General features: G+C 40.6%; 1 protein-coding gene across 1 annotated transcript; it reads right to left on the bottom strand.

Moving 5' to 3' along the window:
- Positions 1 to 323: 323 nt before the first annotated feature.
- dhdh.2 (dihydrodiol dehydrogenase, tandem duplicate 2) lies at positions 324 to 8,096 on the bottom strand. The gene is made up of 7 exons (XM_048263321.1): positions 7,978 to 8,096; positions 5,889 to 6,000; positions 5,422 to 5,585; positions 4,909 to 5,161; positions 4,442 to 4,566; positions 2,742 to 2,892; positions 324 to 495 (listed from the first exon to the last, which is right to left on the bottom strand). The coding sequence occupies exons 1-7, from the start codon at positions 8,065 to 8,067 to the stop codon at positions 386 to 388; spliced, it is 1,005 nt and encodes a 334-aa protein (XP_048119278.1). The 5' UTR covers positions 8,068 to 8,096; the 3' UTR covers positions 324 to 385.
- Between the last annotated feature and the right edge of the window lie 10,362 nt (positions 8,097 to 18,458).

Here is an 18,458-nt window from a genome sequence, read left to right as displayed (position 1 = left end):
ATAAAAACCTGATGTAACGTCATGCAACACAAGGCTGGATGATGTTGGAATGTGAAGAGGTGGCCATGCTTCTCTGAACAGCTTTCTCTCCACGTCTGATCAGTATTTTTCCACTCTGTCCAACTTCATAACTGATACTTGTCTATACAATGTGGGACTTGTAGGCAGTTCAGGGCCAACTCATGCGTGTTAAGTAAGATAAAATATGTGCAGTCAACAGTAGTTTAATGTTATGGATAAAACTCACAACACTTATAAATGAGAATGGTACTGTTATAATCATACCACTTGTCACACCAGGTCAGAGGACAAAAAGACATTAATCTCTTTATAGATGAAATTTATTGACTGGATTATGAACAGTGTGTTTGAGCGCGTGTCAAGGTCATTGGCAGTCCTGGATGTAGGTGACCCCCACCTGCCGTCTCGCCTCGTCCATGATTTCCATCAAGAGGGCGGAGTCTGCCAGTGACATGCGCAGACTTTCCTTCATCCCTGCAGAAGAGGAGAGCAGACCACAGGTCAGACTTGAACTGGTCTTCATTATTCCCACTTAACAAAATGCACTTCTGCGATACTATCTCTAAAGAAACACACTACACCCCACAAAAACGTAACTGGGTTATGATATTCCAGCAGTACAAAATCCATCAAGAAATTCAAGTCACAAAGAAGTAATGCCATAACAAGATCCAACTGATATTTCAATTTTAGAATGTATACAGTATGTTTCCTTATTATTTTAATTATATGAAAAGTTTGATTGGGGAATTCAGCTGTGTAACATGTCATCTCCACAAATACACTAAGACAATTTCCATAAACTTACATCACCATGAGACACACAGCTCCCCCTTGTGGTTTAAAGAAAACTGCATTACAGGCTTGCTAGAGGCTTCTCATTTAATAGAAAGAAAATATGACTTTGTAGAAAAATATTAATCTAGGTATCCTACTGTATATGCACCTAGAATGTATGTAATACACATAAAATACACATATAAGGAAGTGAATTTGCCTCAACGACACTAAAGGCCTATAAACTCAGCAGGTTTAAACCACAACCACAGGAGTGTCATGAGTTAGATACTCCAGCAGTGACTCATTCCATATAAAGCAGGTTATTGTGTTATATTAAGGTTTTGCACCTACGTCATAATGTCATGTGACCGTTTGTTTAAAACTAGAGTGGTAGGCAAGAATGGTAGGCACTGCAGAGTGGTAGGCAAGCCTACAACAGTCGGGTTGCATAGGCTACACATAGTTACAAATAGCTTCAAAATTGAAATTTTAATATCAAATATTGACCGGGATGCCGACCACTTGTGTAGGCCCTAACAGTTGGTTTTACAATAAGAAGCAAAAAGGCGACGAACGACCGTTTAGCCTACCTATCCTAGTGGTTGTGGAGGAGGATCGTTAGCAGCTGTGAAGTCTTTTATTCTCAAGATAGCCTAATGGTGTAGCCTACTGTCTACGAAGACGTAGGCTAAAATACAACTATCTACAGTCATCCAAAATGAATTGCCAGAGATAGGCTACGAGAAGGGAAAAAGTGCAGCATTTTAAACATGGCAAGATTATTTTTACCGAACAGTTTGTTCTAATTTGTCTCGTGAAATTTGTGCTTGTGGACATCAATCACCTATCTTCTGTCCTTCTATTTCAAGTTATCATGAGTGTCATTTGATTATATAATCACAACAAATGCTAATAAATGAAAACAGAATAGGCTTATGTGCTATAGGCTAACGTTACAGGTCACTTAGGCTAACTCCCGTATGTCAAAATAAACTGATTTGATCCTAATTGTTTAGCGATCACACACAACAACTTAACACAGCAACCCCAAACACCACTGTTGAACCTAGGCTACTGCTTCAGTCATGTAAGAAATAAGCAGTTTATGAATTATCTTTACCCGTTTAATCAAGTCCACATGACCAAAATAACAACATATTTAAAGGCTGAGCTAGCATAACAGCCTAATATAGGCGATGCTGCAATGGATAACTAATAAAAAGTTTCATACAATTAATGAACTTTATCACTCACATTCTGAGTTTTTCTGGGTGGTTATATATCCATGTAGATCGTCTTCGAATAAGCCATCGCTGTTATATGATATAATATGTTACAGGATTCATGACTAACGCCATTAATGTTACATGATGCTGACTGACACTGGCTATAACAGTAGGCTACCGCTTTAACGTCTGCTGAGTCTACTGCCAACCAAAACCTGTCGCTGTTCAGTTGAAGTTAAATTATCAAATATTGTTTGATTTTGTGTCAGCTTTCAGAAGGAAGACATGTTCCTTTCTGGTCAAATTTCACAGCTTCTAAGAAAGTCTATCGTCTTCATGTAAACCGAGTTTTGAACAGAGAAAAAAAGTTAGGCTACCATTAGGCTACATGCAGGTTCTCCCATAACGTTATCGATACAGATCAATGCACCAAATCAGGGCGATTTTAGCGAAACAACTTTCCTGTGACAGGCTATCAAATATTCAACAATGGGATAACGTTTCATCATCACCTTTATTGATGCCTGAAATGTTGACATTGCTGAAATACAGAGATGTAGCCTACTGAGAGGCAGCTGCAGACAACGATGTTCAATGGGTTCAACTTGTCCCTTGCCTACCAGCTGGATGTAAACAAAGCTATAGAACCTAGAATACGTCACATGGAAAACGTTAATAAACATGTGTTGTGCTGTGGTTGGCGTGCAGCCATACCTTTAAGTAGACACTGGCGCACCTCCTCGGCCTCATAGCGCATGCCCGTGCTGTTGGTAAAGTTAATGGGCAGGTAAGGCTCTGGCACGGGATACTGCGTCTCCTTCCCATTTACCACCAGGGACGTGGGGCACCACATGTGTTCAGGAACCTGCACTCGACGCCAGGGCAAACATCAGGAATGTGACATTCCAATTGACATTGATTCACTGTATTTGGAGATGACTCCATTTCAACCAAAACCATATATTATTTTACAGATTACTGTGAATATTGTATAAGAATTGTTCTATATATCTATGCTCCATAATTCATACATACAAATGTCCGGCATAGCTGCAGGTGCAATAATAATAATAATAATAATAATAATAATACAAATGTTATTGTGCTTTTCTAGACACTCAGACACTTTAGACTTTTATACATAGGTACAAAGCCAAAGTACATAGACAAGGTTACATAAACAGAGAAAAGAAAACACACAGGTGCATGGACGAAGCAGAGGACAAAGCTAGAGAGGTGGGCAATGGGGAAAAAGAAAAGGAAAAGCTGGAAAACAGGAAGTTCGAAGAGGTGAGTTTAACTGTTTGATGTGTTCGGGTAGGGCGTTCCAGAGGGAGGCTGAGAAGACTTTGTCGCTCCAGGTCCCGAGCTTAGTCCTGATGGTCTTGAGTGTGTTTGCATCGATGGACCTGAGGCTAATGGACTACTTTCTGAGATCACAATATGCTTTACATTTTATGCTTTTTCCAAAAGCTTTTGAGATCTGGAAATGGATCAACACTCAAGTAGGACACAGTCATCTTAAAAATAATATTTAAGGGGAATGCAATAAGTAATTCCAAAATAACTACCATCATGTCCATCCAGGTCCTGTAAATCCTATCATGTGATCTTATCCTTTTAGACTATTCACTGAAGCTAATTAAAAGATAGGATTGAAATCACACCTGTAATTTACAAATACTGTAGATTCATCTCATCAATCCTTAAGGAAATCCCCTTCCAGAAATATAGATACACAGTGAGTGTAAACCTAAGCTGCAATCAACTTCAACCCAAACCTGAATTAATCCTTAACACTACAGTAAATCAAATGTTTAACAATAAACAGAGGTACAGGAGGGGCCTCCCATGGATAGAAAAAGAGCTGACCTTTTAGGATGCTTTGTCTGCTGGGAAGGACTGTTTGACTCAAACACGCGACTATCACTGCCCCCCTCTCCCCAGCTCATTGTGAATGTGTACTGTGATGTGCGTTTTCTGTGTAGTGGTCACCAGGGTTGTGCACAATTCGAATTGCAATTCTGCTTCCTGTTTGCTACCTCAGTTGAAATGCAAGTGAAATTCAAGAATTGAATTGGAATTTAAGAGCCATTTTCAATTCAATTCTGGAATTTTGCACAAGCCTGGTGGTCACACCCCCAAACCCAAAGCCCAGAGGTGCGTTAAAATTTACAAACATAGGCGACACGTTTGGAAACAATTTCTGTTTGTCTGGGGTTCTTTGCAAACGTTAGCAGACATTGGATACAGTTTGAGGGGTTTATTCTCCGCGCACATACAGGAGAGCTGGACCAAGGGTTACCATTAAAATAAAATGTTTACACAAACTTGTTCAAAATGAACTGCTTTATCTCCCCCATTTCCATTGTGGCTGTGTACTTTGTTGTGCGCTTTATGCGGGACTAGCTCACCCTGATACTGCCTTTGGTGCCAGAGATAACCGCATCATTGGGGAGCGCCATCGTGACGCTGCAGCGGCACACGGCCATCCTGCCCCGCGAGAACTTCAGGGTCACCACCATGGCCTCGTCCACCCCTGCAGAACGCGCACAAACACACACAGCCCTAATTGTTTGTATAGTTATTAAATGAGCTTTAGTTATACTTTATAATTCACATTTTGCTCAGCATTCAAATTAGGGTCTACACTAGCTTCAACTTCATCTAAAAATGGTAACAAACATTACATACTGAGAAAGTTGCTGTTTTGAGGATCTTACTAAAACTTAAACTTGCCAATACAACTCAATATCAAACTCAGGTCTACACCTCAATAAGAAAATGCTCATATTTGTAAGACATAGCACTGTAAAACAAACAACTTGACTTCTGTGAAATCATCAGTACAGCTGAAAGCCAGCCAAAAAGAACAGTTTACCTGTGTCTAGACAGACCCCAGTGGCCTGAACACACTCCGGCTTCTCTCCATCGAACACCATGAGCACAAACTGCAGGCAGTAGATGCCTATATCCAGCAGGGCTCCACCACCCAGTTCCTTTTCCACAGATCGGGGGATGTGTGCGATGGGTGTCCCGAAGTCTGCCCGCACCATCTTCACCTCCCCCACCTCCCCCTGTGCAAGCAGTCTGCTGATCTCCAGGGAGGCGGGGAAGAAGCGAGTCCACACAGCCTGTGGGGAGTAGAACACAGAGGAAGTCAAGAAAACCAATGACTTGATAGCATCTTCCCCAATTTGTTTGCCACACATTCATTTAGCACATTCAAATACTGTACATAAAACACACATAAAGTAGGTTATAACTTTGTATTCAAGGTCATTCACACATTCATTTAGCACATTCAAATACTGTACATAAAACACACATAGAGTAGGTTATAACTTTGTATTCAAGGTCATTCACACTACTCAGACACATCCAAGCAGTTCACCTCCATGAAGAAGACGCTGTTGAGCTTGGCAGCAGTGACCATCTCCTGAACTTCCCTGAGGTTCATGGCCAGAGGCTTCTCACACAAGACATTTTTCTTGGCGTTCATGAAGAGCAGACTCACTGGCAGATGACTGGGGTGTATGGTGCCCACATACACCACATCTACGGGACACAGCAGGGAGAAGATCTCTTAGACACGGGTACCAGGTGAGACTAAACGCTATAAAGATATCAACTTTCCAAGAGAAGGACAGGGTTTGAAATCAATTTAATATTAAATGTGAAAGGTAATATGAGCTTGGAAATTGTTCATGTCAATGCACTCAGTGGGTATGAAAGTTACGTCCATGACATGAAAAGGTCTTGGGCATGAGGTGAACTAAATGACTGAGTCTTATTCAACCTGCACGTTGAATAAATGTATCCACCACCAAAAGGTGGGAAATCTGTTGCATGAATACTCACCAACTTCTGTATCTTTGGCCAGGTCTTCATAGCTGGCATAGACACGTGGGATGTTGTGTCTCTGCGCAAAGTCCTGAGCTCGCGGAAAGCTACGAGCAGCTACTGCAACCACCTGAGTATGTGGTACAAACATGAACTAGGCTTCAACCTCACGGACCACCACCGTAATAATTGCTCAAAGTGGCTTACTAGTATGTGGTATCTCCTGATCTTAGAAAACAATACATAAACATCTATAGGCTTAGTAGTCTTGGGCTTATTAGGGGTCCCAAGGAGCGAAGCTGCTGGATCCCTTTTGTTTTTGTAAGTATTATTGTTTCCCTTCTCTGCCCTAAAAGTCCCAACAGCACCATACTTACAACCGGACCCGCGTCACACAGAGCAGGTTGTTTGCGCCATGCCCCTTTTGAGGGGAAAACATTCCCTCAGAACGAGCCAGAGTGAACCGGTAGACATGTACCAACCACACAGCTAAGAACCCCTCCCTGAGTTTCTTTTGTTTACCATGTCCTCAAAACAAATCCTGACAGAAGAAAATTATGGCTACAAGCCATAAGAAGAGAAGACCATATGACACTTCTGGTCACTGAGTGGGGTTGTTGCACCACTTCGTAGCCTACTCGGGAGACTGAAGGGACATGTTTTTATATGAATTGAATTAAGCTTTTGTAGGTATCTTTCACGGTCAACGACCGGCAAAGTGGTTATGTATTGAGTGGTCATATTGATTTGTGGTATTTTTTGTTATTATTTACTCCTGCGATTTCTGTACGAATTACGTTTATTGACCCTAATTTGCGTTGGAGTTAATGAGAGGGGTTGTTTGTTTTCCCCCCAAAAGGGGCGGGAACGTTTGTCATGAGTCAAGTTCCCGGATGTGCCGGTCTAACGTATACTTGCCATCTGTACATGACAGTGACCTCACAGAATTACATTTATTCATTTAGCAGATTATTTTAATCCAAAGTGATTTACATATGTCAATTACATTACAAGGGACTACATTGTCCCCAGAGCAACTTGGGGTTAAGTGCCTTGCTCAAGGGCACAACGGTGGAAGATGGGAATTGAACCCACAACTTTTCAGACTACTACACACTGGTCCAGCTCCTTAACCACTATGCTACCACTGCCGGTTTCTAATTCTAATGACCTCACCTTTACCCTAAGGGGCGATATAATAAGCACATTTACATTATTATTATTACATTACGTTGGCTCATATCTCAAACACAAAAATATATTTTCTTCTGATTCCTTGCATGGTCCTGAATCAAACACATGCAACCACACCCATTTCCGTTCAAATGTTTCCACCATTTTTAAAAATTATTATAAGTAAAACTAATCTATCTGGTAAATTTGAAACTTCGTGTAACTTAAACTTCGTGAAACTTAACTTTGACTTCGTGGGAAGGTCTCCAGGTTTGTTAGCAAATTTGACTGACATTTACTAAAATTTCCTAAACTACAGGTACCTTTTTCATCTTTTGAATCTGTCAAACAGTTAAACCATTTCCCCCTTGGGACCACTTATCCAAACTGCTTTGACCTGGACCAATCGATCGCTTATGGCTATATTTCAATTGTTTTCATTATTATTATTATTATACGTTCGACTCGTAAAACGTCGTGTAGGGTATTTTCTATTAAGAAAATACCAAATTTCACAGTAAGAGGCATATTAGAACCGTTTCAGCAACAGCGTGTCTCCCCAAACGAACAAGGGTAATGTGGCGTATGTGCATTCCCATATCAGCGACAGCAAAAATCCAAAAGACTGCAACTCTGACCAAATCTGAGAGCGCAATATTATGTCCGCTTCGTGACCTGTTGTAGCGCAAGCACGTGCCATCTGAACCTTACTATGCCATATACGCTCAGCTCCAAGTAACTTCTGCACCTTGTGCGCTCGGGGCCAGATTGTTATCACAAATAACGTTACATTACAACAAGTCGGTCATATTTAGTTGTTGAGCCTGCGTTGCGTGTGGAGCGACTGTCATCTTTAGTTTCATTAACAGTGTCAAACAAACAGCACAACGTTGAGATTTTACTAGACATGTCTGATATGTGTAAGTGCCTGTACCTGGTGGTCTTCTGGGGGGAGTGACTTAAGAGCGACGGTGAAATCATGGCTGATCTGTCCCGCGGAACAAATCCCCCACCTAGTTGCCATTTTGCAGTCGACTAACCATATACAGTTAAGGGCGGAGACTTCATAAGCTACTTTCTAATGCTCTACATCTACCTACCACACGAGGGAGACCGTCAGCAAATGGGAGGATAAATTGGAAAAGCCTGAAACCGGAAAAACAGCAGGGACATATTAGGCCTACACTTCACTGGCGGATGCTTCCATTCCAAGTGCCATTTATTCATTTAGGATATACTAGTTACAGTTATCAGAGCAAACTGCCATAAGACTGCAGTCAGCTGTTAAATGAATGAGTTATTATTCACCCATGCTTAAGAAGTTGTGGACAAGTAGGCCTATTGTGCTTGACAGAGTCTACAATAATCTAAAAATATGCTGAAAGAATTCAGTACGCCTACAAATCTCGGGTGGGTGTTCTATATCACCAGATTTTTTCAAAATCAATCACTGTTTTTTATTTATTTTATTTTTAATTTATTTTGTTCTATAAATGTAGTCTGGAAAATCCAGACCCTGATAATCTAGAAAGATTAGGGGCCCACAAATAATGAAAATGTCCCAACTCGAGGGGTGGCACCAAGTATGCATTTGAAAATCTATGTTTATTGACTGATTTCGGACTTTGACGCAATTGGATAACACCAATGTTTACTGACTGATTCATTGCAGGACTGTCCTCAATTGTTTAGCTCCCTCATGGCCCCCTTATATGGTGCATTCATGGCACCTGGTTGGGAATGACAAGGACCGCCCCCGTGATTACTTTGTTTTTCCCACAGCGAGTGTTCATGTGCTTTGCCGTCGGAATGTGTGACAAATACGAATGCCACAACAAAGGTTAAAACATACACTCACTAATCCTAAATAAACAACTGTATTTGCTTACAATATAGTGTAAGACGCTTATGAAAGAAAGATATACAGCTTATAAGTGACAAAAATGGCAAATTCCCAAGTTCACATTAAAACTGTTGGACATGAAAGGCCACATTGACTACAAACAAACTACAACGTGACGACAAAAGTGATGAGGAGCCCCTAACTGGGCAAATCTGTTAGCAAAATCTACTATAGCCCCAGTTTCCGACCTCTGACTCACACATGAGGTGACGTGAATGATGCGGAATGATGACGTTTTCACTGGGAAAAAGGTTTTTTCCGATGCCCATGAACGCTAGGATAGCCTATCAGATACTGATACACCGATGTGATTGGTTCCTCGCGATGCAAGGAGTGAATGTAACATGCATCATTACTCGTTGCCAGTGTCTTGCAGAGACAATTCAGATTGTGCTTTCGCGAGAACTCTGGATTTCCAGGGTACTATAAATGTGTAGCATTTCTATAACCCGAATTCCGAAAAAGTTAGGACACTTTGTAAAATGTGAATAAAAAAAGAATGTTGTGATTTACAAATCATGTCAACTCTACAGTATATTTAACTGAGTAGTTCAAAGACAACATATCAACTGCTGAAGGAGAGAAATGTTACTGTTTTTTGGAAAAAATATGCTAATTTTGAATTTAATGCCAGCAACACGTCTCAAACAAATTGGGACAGGGGCATTTTTACCACTGTGTTGCTTTACCTCTTCATTTAACAACATTCTGTAAATGTTTATGAACTGAGGAGACCAGTTGCTAGAGTTTTGAGAATGAAATGTGGTCCCATTCCTGCCCGATATAAGATTTCAGATGCTCAACAGTCTGGGGTCTTCTTAATCATGTTTTTCCATCCCATAATGCACCCAATTAGATAGGTCTGGGCTGCAGAAAGGCCATTTTAGCACCTGGACTCTTCCTCTATGGAGCTGTTTAAATATGTGTAGAATTAATTTTGGCATCGTTTTCCTGAAATAGTCAAGGTCTTCCCTTAAAAAAGACATTGTCTAAATTACCGTAACCTGTGTACATCATTCAGAATTGATAGCCTTGTAGCCCACAACAATCATGTAGCCAGAAGATCTATAAACTCTGTTTATGTCATTGATGTCTCCATATGGCACCAACATTCCTGAGTATCCTAAGTATTCCTGTACTGTACATGTGATTGTTGTCTAAGAAAACCTAGTCTGGATTGATGGCTCTAAGTGGGTGTGAATGGTGACAACAGGGTTTGGTTTGGCATTAGACGTGCAGACATGATATGTAGCCTATTGATGTATGGAGTTGATGTCTTCATAGGAAACCCACACAGAGGCAGTATAGCACATTGTGAGCATCAATGACAGCAGTGGGATGGATCAAAAGCACAGAGGACAGTTGGCAAGAACTTGTTGGTTTGGTTAGTGGTAGGAGTAGTCTCCATAATCATCATTAAAGTGACAACTGAGCTGCGTTCAAATTGGGAAAACAGTGGCGAATGTTCATGGTGAATATGTTTTCTCTGAACTGTTAAATTCGGACAATTTGGTGTAAACATTCCATTATAACAGCAACACTTTGTCCAGCTCACGTCCAGCTCCACTGTATTTTCGCAGAGAACTACCTCCTTAGACTGTTTGCAAGTGTTCACCGAGAACTCAAGGCAGACAGATATGGCGCGGGAATCGTGCCAAAAACCTTCCAACTGTCCATCTGATCGACCAACTAAATGTCATACCACCCGCCTTACTGGCATGTATCAGAACAATTGCCTTTTTATAAGCAGGCTTCATACCTACATGAACTTACACATATCCAACATCTGCCCAGAATTGGTGCAACATGTAATTCTGTTGGAACTTGATAGATACATGTAGGCTTGTGTTGGAACATGAATACATGTATGTATTGGTTGTACAACACTGTGTACAATGTTGAAACTATGTTAAAATTCATTTCAATTTGGCTGTAGGCTACGATTAAAGTTCCTAAAAGTTCCTATGGTTCACAACCACTCGCAATATGCTATCGACACTAGTTAACCATCATGTTAAGCGTTGCTTGCAACATAATGTGAAACTAAAATCTAAGATAGTAGAAAATTATGTTTAAAAACAAACAAACAAACAAAACACAAAAACAAAACCTCCGGAGAGGTACGCTACAAAATTGTTGTTACATGACAAAGCAATGAACGTGCTGGTAGGCGTTTGACATGATGTTTGATGGATCCACCAGTTGGTGGGAAGGGAGGTTTTTGGCATCATTCCAGTATAAATATATATACTATGTACTATAAGTATATATACCATGCAGAAACCAGTTCCCAAACGTTAGAAAACATTCGCCTATGTTTGCGAATTTGAACACACCTGTGATCTTAAGTGTCTAGAAAACATGTGAATTCCTTACGGTTCCCTTTCAAGACACTGGACTCCCAGACATCCCAAGTCTCCCAGAAGTTCAGGGAGTCTCCCGCATATTGATAACGGCTCCCTGATGCCCGCAAATTAGATAAAATCTCCCGGAATCTAGAGCGAGCAAACAAGAGCGCCGACAGACCCGAAACTTCAAATCGTGTGTGCATCTGAGTGTAAGCAGCGCACCACGACGGGATGGAGAGAGAGAGAGAGAGGTAGTGCGTGGGTGCCTGTTCAAGACAGAGAGCATCCGGATTGGCTGTTTCAGTTCAGTTCAGAAGGAACAGGAGCGTCATGGCAGAGGCAGAGTGCCCCCCAAAAAGGAACATTTAAGACCCATTTCACATCAGACTACACGAAAGTGTACCCTTGTCATAAGAGTTCAAAATAACGATAGTCTTGCATTTTGCATTGTTTGTAACAGTGACTTTAGCATTAGCGGGTTAAATGATTGCAAAAGACATGTTTAGGTGAGTTTAACAAGTGTCATTTCATGTGCACATTATTCATGACTAGCCTACTAGATGGCTATTTGCCAAGGCTACATAAAGACCAAACTACCAAAATCTACATATTTTATTATCACAATTTCTAACTATAGGCCTTCCTTATTTGGTGTGCTGAGTATGGACAATTAATTAACAAACACAGGCTATTCATCACTATATAAAGTTTTTTTTTATATTTATTTATTTATTTATTTATTTATTTTTATTTATTTATTTAAAAAAAAAAAAAAAAAAAATGGGGACCTCCCTGAAATGGCTTATTGCAGGTTGGGATGTCTGGACTCTAGGGACCTATTTCAAAATTTCCACATAAAATAAATCTCACACCAATCTGGGAAAAAGCTCTACGTGCTACAATGCACTGTAGCAGTGGTTCTCAACCTTTTTTCAGTGATGTACCCCCTGTGAAATATTTTTTCAGCCAAGTACCCCCTAACCAGCGCACAAGAATTACAGCTATGCTTTAACCACGACTCCATCATTTGAGTTTTGACAGTGATTGACAGGTGATGGCGGGTGGCATGTGACAGGTTGGGTCGAACCATCCTGGTATGGGGGGCACTCTGGGTTTTTAGGATAATGAAATTGAATAGCCTACTGAAATATAAAATTTATTTTATGAGCTTATATTTTCCTGAAATTTTTCATGTATTAGTACTAGCATTGATTTTATTTAGATTTTTAAAGAATTAAAATATAAAAAGCGTATTACAAAAATTCTTATATTTTAACATGTATCTCACCACAGCAAGCTCATAGCTCTACATGCATTTCATGTGTGTGTAGGGCAGACTGTCCTGAATCTGGCAATATCATTGCCATGGTGGAGGGATTCTCTGGGGCTGAGCAATTTACAGACATATGTGGTGTGTGCCTTACAGAAATAAATGCCATTTTTTTATTTAGTGATTAAAAATTACCTTTCTGCACTCCATATCTGTGACAGAACTGATCTGACCTGACTAGACCCGAGTTAGCCTGTGTGTGCCTATGGTGTCTGCACCTATGATTCTCTACAACTTTTTACTGCATTGCCATGAACAAAGTAAAGGCAAAAAAGGTGTTTCTTTGTCGAACAAATTGGGATGCAATGTGAGCCTTGAATTGGATGCAATGCAGGAATTTGCTAGGATCTCAAAACCGCATTCTTCGCCATAGAGAAACACACAATAGCGTTGGATTATAAACATGCTTTGCCACAAAAACAGACAAAAACGTGAGATAAGTCGAGCTAAATGAAGTTATTATTTTGCTGTCACTTTATCTGTTTTCATAAGCCAGAAAGATCGACATACTTTGTACCAATGGTACCTGTGTCTCCTCTTTCATCTGATATGCTTGCCATATCTATGCGTTCACGGGTTCGCAAGTAATTCAAACGAGAGTAATGGGTGCGCAGGTGAACGCAGAGAAGTATAGACTGTAAATATGATGCAATTTGGTTTAATTTTTTATTTTTATTTTCATACTTTAACGTACAAGTGCGTGGTCTCGTTGGAAAGCCCCACTTCTCGCTGCGATGAACAGTTGCGGAGCAATGTATGTAACAGAGAAGAAAGGGTGTGTTTTTTGACGCACTTTGCGTCAATCGGGTTCTAAGGGTTAAAATCTCACGTACCCCCTGGAGTGCCTTCACGTACCCCCAAGGGTACGCGTACCCCCATTTGAGAACCACTGCACTATATAAAAGTTCTCTAAGTCTTGTTACGCGGTTTCTAAGCTAGAACATTTTTTGTCACATAGAACATCTCCTCATGATCCGCTAGCTGACTGTCCCCTTAATACGCTGTAAAAACGTGGTCCCTGTGGACAGCCCAGGCTCCAAAAACTACAACAAAAACAGCCTGGTCCTGCCTGGACCATGAAACATAAGAAACTGTTCCAGCCAATCACCGACGAGACAAAGCTAGTTAGCAGAGCTGAGCGGTGCGAATATCCCGCTACTCGCTCAGGTGGCTGTTTACTCGGCTGCTCCTCCGCTCAAATTCGCGTCAGGTCGCTCCGCTCAATTTCGCTCCCCACTCCACTTAAAAATCATCCCGCTCCAGTGAAATCGCTCCACGCTCGCTCCAATTTAAAAGAGGGAGAAATAATATACAAGCCGAATTGTCACCTTAAACAGAAAACTTAAATCCCAAAGAACTAAGAGCAACGGCAATATATTTCGCTCATAGAACATTTATTTTAAAACATAGTGCAACACAGATAGTGCAACAACGAACAAGCTTGGCAACGTCAATACACATAAGCCTAAAACTAAAGGGATCAGTGGAATTAATTGCCTAAAGAATACAGATTTAGCATCCAAGTTTTACTTTAGCCTTACTTGATATATATATATAGATATACTCAAAGCATATTCAAATTGCTCCGGTTTTTCTTTGCTCTCCGTAGCATACTCATGTTTCCGCGAAATGTGTCTTCTTAGATTCCAAAATGAATCTTAACTCACTGAAACAGTGTCACCACATTCTTGCTCTACATTGTTAGTATCTAGTTTTTTTGTAGGAACAGTACACGTTGTATGACGGATCAGTTTCCTTTCCAAAATATTTGGCGCTCTGCGCTCTAACAAAATTCCATCCGCTCCGTTCCTCACTCTCTTGCGCTCCATTCACTAGCTCTGTGACGAGATGCACATTCATGATAGTTTCAGTTGCATAGGAGCGAGGAGCAAGCTAGCTCTCTGCTTTGTTGAAACATCAACAGAAGTGACGTCACCCAACCGTGCTTATATAACATTATAAATGCTTGCATGTATAGGCCTACATGCTTGTTATTTGTAATCATGTGTCATTAGCGTTCACATGTTTCTGTGTTTTTCTTTTCGCATTTTGGATGAGCAAATTTTCCGGGTTAATGAACACTCACCAAGAATCATCAATAATACCGTGAGATTAACAGATTACAGTTGCTAATGGCATTTATAGGCAGACAGATGCAGGCCTGTTCTTACATTTTGTCAGCCTGTAGATGGTGGTAGAGGATGATGAGAGGAGCTACAAGGCAGGACTGTCTCACACACACTCTCTCTCACAAACACACACACACACAAACACACACACACATAAACACACACACACATAAACACTCACACACACACACACACACGGGCATGCACATACAAGCTCACATACTATTGGTATCGGCAATTATAACGGCCAATGCATAATTTTAATTTCATTAAAGGAAAATCGAATATTGATCCTTCGTTTAGGCTGCATTTCCAGTATTGGCGTTACGTAGTTTGTCCACCAGATGGTGCAGCGTCTTGATGTGAGACCCTAATTCCACTTCACTTCCTACAGACATCGCAATGGTAGCTTATGGTTTCATAGCTTTGTGGCTTGTGTATTCATAGTAGGATGATTTTCAAATGAAATGTAAATCCCATTTCTTCTTGAAGCCGAAATAAACCTGAGAATGTTTTTCGGACATGCTCAGTTTTTACTGTAGGTGCGTTTATCTCACACCAGCTTAATGTTAGATATCCATTCCATAGGTAAAATAATGTTAACGTCAGCATTGGTTGAGTGAAACTGTAATTGTCTCTTTCGACTGTCATCCCATTATTTTTTCACCATACTGACAGGAGCTGCTAACGTTCACAAATGGGATGGTTTGCTGGTGGAAGATGTACATGGAAGATACCTGTCTACGATGCACCGGGCTGGGACATTTCTGCTTGCTAAATAGGTTTTTCTGCTGTTTACTCGCTCACAGCAGAGTCCTGCATGGGTCCATTTTTGGAGACCCGCACCCGCAAAGTTCACACCAGATCCGACCCGCCACCCGTGATAATATCAAAATTAAAACCGCACCCCTGCACAGACCCGTTACCCAACCCGTGCCCATGAAAAATCACACACAAGCTAAAATCATTCTAAAATCTCACACCTCTCAACATCACAATATAGGCTCTCTATGGGCTAATAAAACAGCCTGTTTTCTTTCGCGCTATTGGAGCACGTAGGGCTACAAAAATAGCCTAATATAAACATTCAACTGGCCCCTGTCAACTTTCACATTTGATTTGAGTATTTCGCATTCAATCTAAATTAACAATATAGCCTAAAGTGCGCTTTCTTTTGCGCGATTAAAGTAGCCTACCATCGGCACCTTTAAATAGGCTATGGAACGTGATAACTTGTGCATTTTTGTTTAACAGTTAGCATAGGGCTAATTCTTACAATAACAAACCATAGCCCAAAGCCTGCTGCATCAGAGCATTACACAAATAGACCTATTAATGTAGAAACTATTACAGGAAAAAATACAACCTGAGCCTGTTGATCACAAACAATAGGTAGGCTAGCCTATGCCTATGCTGGAAACGCTCCAACTACGAGATGCAGTGAAGAAATCAAAGTCGTAGTAGTGACATGATGGTCAAAGGTTGTAGTCTGTCGTTGACTAAAACACATATCTGCATGTGGTAAAGGTCATTTAGACATACAAATATTGCACATATTTTTCATTTATGTTTTATTTCAGCAAACTAAAATACTCTTTTGGTTCCCATCCGCTACCCGCCCGCAAGGAGTTTATTATCCGCCTGCATCCTCGCCTGTGAATTTTAGGAATGTCACAATCCACCCATTTAAGCAACTTTTATGCGGGTACCCGATTCACTGCATGACTCTGGCTCACAGCCCTTGGTGGCCCTGTCAGTGCTTTGTAAAATTTTGCATTAGGACCACAAATAGTCTACACGAAATAAATGTGAGCATCTGAGCTAACGTTCATTCCCAAACACCCACTAGACTAGTCCCTAGTTACAGCAAAGTCCTTTTAGGCAAGTCCCTCCACTCGGCGGCCATATTGCAACGCTTTTTGGGCACTCATCGGGCATCTATTTCGGCAGAAATGCGTGTGCGCAAGGCTTCAAGATACCAATCTTGCTCCAGCAGCGAGATCACAAGACATGATTGGCACGATGTCTTCACAACACACCACATTATTGGCTCAATGTATTTACACCACAGCACATGATTGGCTCAATGTGTTTACATGTCGACGTTTTGGAGCGGAAGGGGTGTGATATGCGTAGACAACGGCCATTTTGGCGTTACAAACTAACCCCATGCATTTCTATGGAGGACTTTTTGAGTGCTGTGTCTCCTCATTACAGAGTCTCTGGTTAACAGTCTTCAATTTCTTGCATTTCAAGAAAGGAAGAGCATGGTTTAGGCAGTGGTTCTCAAGTGGTCTGGCTTTGGGACCCACAATTTCGCATGTTCATAAAGTTCCGACCCATATATATTTTTTGGATATTGTGATCTACATGGCCACGCAAAGTGCCTGTAGGCCTATTTGTTTGGAACATGCGGATATTTGGCATTACATTTGTGAAGTCTTCAATTATTGATGTCACCATTCAAAGTACTCGACAGATTTGACTTTGACAGGGGTGCCTTGTTTCCATGTGGCATTTTAGTTTTGATGGGTTCATGCTATCATGTGACAGCCATTTACTGCACACCGCACACTGGGGTTTCTGTCCTATTTTGTCCTCAATTTAAGTGAATCCATATCCTAGCCTACTTCAAATATTCAGGGTAGCAGCCTACTTTCGTTTACCACTAAAATGATGTCTAGCATGCATGACCTGTCAAATAAACATTGTCTACTGTATGTCCATGGCAATGACTGATAAAGGCTACAAATAAAGTTCATCAAAATAAAGATCCAAAAGCATTAGCATTTTAAATTTTAAATTGGCAATTTTTTATTTATTTTTACTATCACTATTGACTGATGAGGGGTTACTATTGAAAACATAGCCTGAAAAAAGAAACACTGACCCCAATAATGTTTGAATGACTGAATAAAAATCCTAAGGATATTTATCCTGCAGAGGAGTTTTTGCTTACATCTCATGACAGTGCGTCTTCAGCTGTGCTTTATGCGCCTTTCGCTGTAGACAAGGTTTTTCTTGGTTAGTGGCGTAATGATTTTTAAAAGGTGTAAGATAGCGATTTTTGGTTTTTTGATTTGATCATGCGCCAGACCACACCTTATGTTGTTACAGTTTTTCTCAGTCGCTTTGGTGCTTTTCTCACATCACTATTAACATTTGCACAGCAGTTAGTGCATTTCTCAAAACAATTAGTGCAAACTGCAAAACCAAGTGGATAACCTGCAAAAGCACGTCACTTGCTCAAAATGAATAGTCCATTCCTCAAAAGCAAATATTTATGTCAATGAAACTGCCAGTGTCATCAAAATGAGAAGTCTTCACACCATCGTTTATGAACAAGATAGTCAAATGGCTTTGTCATGTTTTCATTATGGCAGTTTATTCTCTCAGTGTTTTTCCATGCAAAAAAAGGTCAGAACTCGGTGACACTACCTGAACATGATCAAGACAGCACTATACAGGACTTGTACAGCCATTTGAAAACTACAGTAAAGTTACAAATTGCTGTAGTTAGGGGAGTAAGTGAGTACAAGACACTGAATATGTACGTTTCACAGTTTTACTGTATATGCTCTTTGCAATTCTACAGCATTGTGACATAATTTGATAACTAGTTCACCGATTTTGTATGTAAAGACTATTAGTTTTATTGGGATTCAGCATCCATAAGTATAGTTCATTTTGACTGACATGACAAAG

This window comes from Alosa alosa, chromosome 14 (assembly GCF_017589495.1).
Source record: "Alosa alosa isolate M-15738 ecotype Scorff River chromosome 14, AALO_Geno_1.1, whole genome shotgun sequence".
Lineage (NCBI taxonomy): Eukaryota > Metazoa > Chordata > Actinopteri > Clupeiformes > Clupeidae > Alosa > Alosa alosa.
The sequence above is the reverse complement of the archived record's forward strand: the minus strand, read 5'-3'. Positions and strand labels throughout refer to the sequence as shown.